The 3,529-nt window shown below is 55.6% G+C and overlaps 1 protein-coding gene across 2 annotated transcripts in view; it reads left to right on the top strand.

Annotated features, from left to right (window-relative positions):
- Positions 1 to 704: 704 nt before the first annotated feature.
- Positions 705 to 3,529, top strand: part of SEPTIN12 (septin 12) — a 10,156-nt gene continuing 7,331 nt past the window's right edge. The window contains exons 1-4 of one of the 2 annotated variants that reach the window (XM_031934457.1): positions 705 to 926; positions 1,536 to 1,723; positions 3,096 to 3,215; positions 3,307 to 3,388. In XM_031934457.1, the coding sequence (XP_031790317.1) occupies positions 1,558 to 1,723; positions 3,096 to 3,215; positions 3,307 to 3,388 (368 nt within the window). In that variant the 5' untranslated portion in view covers positions 705 to 926; positions 1,536 to 1,557. The remainder of the gene's footprint in view (positions 927 to 1,535; positions 1,724 to 3,095; positions 3,216 to 3,306; positions 3,389 to 3,529) is intronic. The other variant, XM_031934458.1, reaches the window with a different exon arrangement.

The following is a 3,529-nucleotide window of genomic DNA, read 5'->3' as shown; positions in this document are numbered from 1 at the left end:
CACAAAATTAGCGGGGCGTGGTGGTGCACGCCTGTAATCCAGCTACTTGGGAGGCTGAGGCAGGAAAATCGCTTGAACCCAGGAGGCGGAGGTTACAGTGAGCCAAGATCATGCCACTGCACTCCAGCAAGGGCAACAGAGCGAGGCTCTCTCTCAAAAACAAATAACAAAAAAAGAAACAGCTTATCAGAGAGACAATAAGGGAGGGGTGAGGACCATGGTCTAGAAAGCACATGGCCCGTTTAAAGAGGGCATCTCAAGTCAGGGTGATAATCTCTAAGATACACTGGAAATCTAGATGTTTCTGCAAACAAGAAAAAGGCAGTAGAGGGTGAGCACACAGACTCAGAGCCGGTAAGTCCCAGCTCTGCCACCTCCTCACTTGACCCTCTCTTATCTGTCAACTGGGGGTAGTAACAGCGCTTACTTCATGGGGCTTGATTATTAAGCAAGTTAACATATTTGGGCTCCTAGAACAATGCCATGTGCAGAGTCAGGACTGAGGAAATAATTTGCTAAAGCAATCTCTTAATGTTTTTGACGCTGGCAACTTAAAACACACGGCACCAAGGATGGACACGGATGTCCCGCTAGCCGGCTGTGGGACCCGGGTTTGCTCGCCCCCAGAGTGGTTGAGGGTGTGAGCTTGGAGGTGGAAGCCCTGCTGACGTGGGGGACTCAGGCCCCTGGACTCAGATGCCTGGTGGGGATCATTATATTGTTAGGCTGGGGTCATTGTGAGGATGAGAGGGGTAACAGCTCCTGCTCCTGCTGCAGAGAAGCCCCCAGGTGGGGGTCACAGGAAGTGCAGATGGAGCTCAGATTCTTCGGTTAACTGTCACCCTCTCCCCTCCCCCATCACACACACCAGGCCCTGCCAGGACAAGGCAGCTCCTGGAAGCTCCACCAGGACCCACGTCCACCAGGTGCCACAGCAGGCTGCTGCTCTCTCTCTCTGCCCACTGTGGACTCTGCCCTGCTCCCTCCCAGCCATCTTCCCTGCCTGGCCTTGGTCTCTCTCTCTGTGTCTCCGTCACCTTCATACCTGTGCCATCTGTCTCGCTCTCTATCAACTCTGCTGTGTGTCCCTCTGGGGAAAGTGGGGGCGCCTCCTCCTGAGCCCCCTGCCCAAGTTCCCTGCTGGGATGGGAGCCACTTCACCCCACACACACTCCCTGAAGCCCCTCCAGGACCCCAGCCTGGCTGCAGACACCTATCCTGGACTGTGCCTGGCCCTCCAGGCTCTGCTGGGGGAAGTGACCTGAGAGGCCCCCGCCTGGGCTCTAGGTGGGGACAGGGCAGACCCCTGGGCGGGGGAGCCTCTCTGGATGGGGGTTGAAGCACCCCGGAGAAACGGCTCCCCACAGGCACCCTCGCCACACCCTGGGACTACGGGCACTTAGGGTACACCGGAGGCATGATGTGTGGAGGGGGTTGGCCAACAGCCAAGCTCAAATCGGGGTTCACATATGAGAGGTCAATGTGGGCTCCTCTGAGCCCCAGTGGCCCCCTTCTCCCCACCCACCTGGTGACAGGCATCTCGAACCCTCGGCCGCCATGGACCCCCTGAGGCGCTCCCCCTCTCCCTGCCTGTCCTCGCGGCCCTCCAGCCCCAGCACCCCACCCTGCGAGATGCGTGGTCCTGTGGGCATCGAGGCTGTGCTGGACCAGCTGAAGATTAAGGCTATGAAGATGGGGTTTGAGTTCAACATCATGGTGGTGGGTGAGTGAGAGGTGGGGCCCACGGCAGGACAGACCCACGGTGCTACGCATGCCTGGGCGTGTGATCTTACCTTTGGCAGCCTGTCGCGCCTCCTCCTCTGCTAAGTGGGCCTGATCATAGCACCTCACAGGGATGTTGTCATTGAAAAATTTGAGAAATGCTGAGTCATCAAAAGACAAAAATCTGCCTGGAGCTGTGGCTCACACCTATCATCCAGGGTTTTGGGAGGCTGAGGCGGGTGGATCACTTGCGTTCAGGAGTTCGAGACTAGCAAAACCCCATGTCTACAAAAAGTACAAAAATGAGGCCGGGTGTGGTGGCTCAAGCCTGTAATTCCAGCACTTTGAAAGGCCAAGGCAGGAGGATCACTTGAGGTCAGGAGTTTGAGACCAGCCTGGCCAACATGGTGAAACCTCATCTCTACTAAAAATACAAAAATTAGCGTGGTGGCAGGCGCCTGTACTTAGGAGCTACTTAGGAGGCTGAGGCAGGAGAATTGCTTGAACCTGGGAGGCGGAGGTTGTAGTGAGCCGAGATTGTGCCACTGCACTCCAGCCTGGGTGACAGAGCAAGACTGAAGCAGAAGGATCCCTTGAGGCCAGGAGTTCATGACCAGCCTCAGCAACACAGCAAGACCCCATCTCTACAAAAAAAGTTTAAAAATTAGCCAGGCATAGTGGCGTGCACCTGAATCCCAGCCACTTGGGAGGCTGAAGTGGGAGGATCATTTGAACTTGAGAGCGGAGGTTACAGTGAGCTGCAATCACTCCAACCTAGGTGACAGAATGAGACGCTGTCTTAAAAATAATAAAACAGTACAGAAATTAGCTGCGTCTGGTGGCCTGCGCCTGAGTCCCAGCTACTCTGGAAGCTGAGGTGCGAGGATCACTACAGCCTGGGAAGATCGAGGCTGCAGTGGACTGGGATTGCATCACTGCACTCCAGCCTGGGTGACAGAATGAGACCCTGTCTCCAAAAATAAAAAAGTAAAGAGTTAGAGAAAAACTGCTTAAAATGCCCACCCTAGGCCGGGCGCGGTGGCTCAAGCCTGTAATCCCAGCACTTTGGGAGGCTGAGACGGGCGGATCACGAGGTCAAGAGATCGAGACCATCCTGGCTAACACGGTGAAACCCCGTCTCTACTAAAAAAAATACAAAAAACTAGCTGGGCGAGGTGGCGGGTGCCTGTAGTCCCAGCTACTCGGGAGGCTGAGGCAGGAGAATGGCGTAAACCCAGGAGACGGAGCTTGCAGTGAGCTGAGATCCGGCCACTGCACTCCAGCCTGGGCGACAGAGCGAGACTCTGTCTCAAAAAAAAAAAAAAAAAAAAAATTGCCCACCCTAACTGCTGTCATCCCGTTGCCACTCCCAGGGCAGAGCGGACTGGGCAAGTCCACGATGGTGAACACACTGTTCAAAGTGTGGAAGTCAAACCCACCGGACTTGGGGGTGCCCCCATCCCAGACGCTGCAGCTGCATTCAGTGACCCATGGTGAGTGAGCCCCTGTCCACACCTCACCCCACCCTGCCCCACCCCATCCCACCAGGGTCCAATCTCTCCTGACTCCGCTGTCCCTCCGCAGTCATCGAGGAGAACGGTGTGAAGCTGAAGCTGACAGTGACGGACACGCCCGGCTTCGGGGACCAGATCAACAATGACAACTGGTAGGTTCTTTTTTTTTTTTAAGAGAGTTTCACTCTTGTCGCCCAGGCTGGAGTGCAAGGGCATGATCTCGGCTCACTGCAACTTCCGCCTCCTAGGTTGAAGTAATTCTCCAGCCTCAGCCTCCCGAAGTAGCTGGGATT

This window comes from Piliocolobus tephrosceles, chromosome 17 (assembly GCF_002776525.5).
Source record: "Piliocolobus tephrosceles isolate RC106 chromosome 17, ASM277652v3, whole genome shotgun sequence".
Taxonomy (NCBI): Eukaryota; Metazoa; Chordata; class Mammalia; order Primates; family Cercopithecidae; genus Piliocolobus; species Piliocolobus tephrosceles.
Note: the sequence above shows the minus strand (reverse complement) of the source record. Positions and strands in the feature narration are given on the sequence as shown.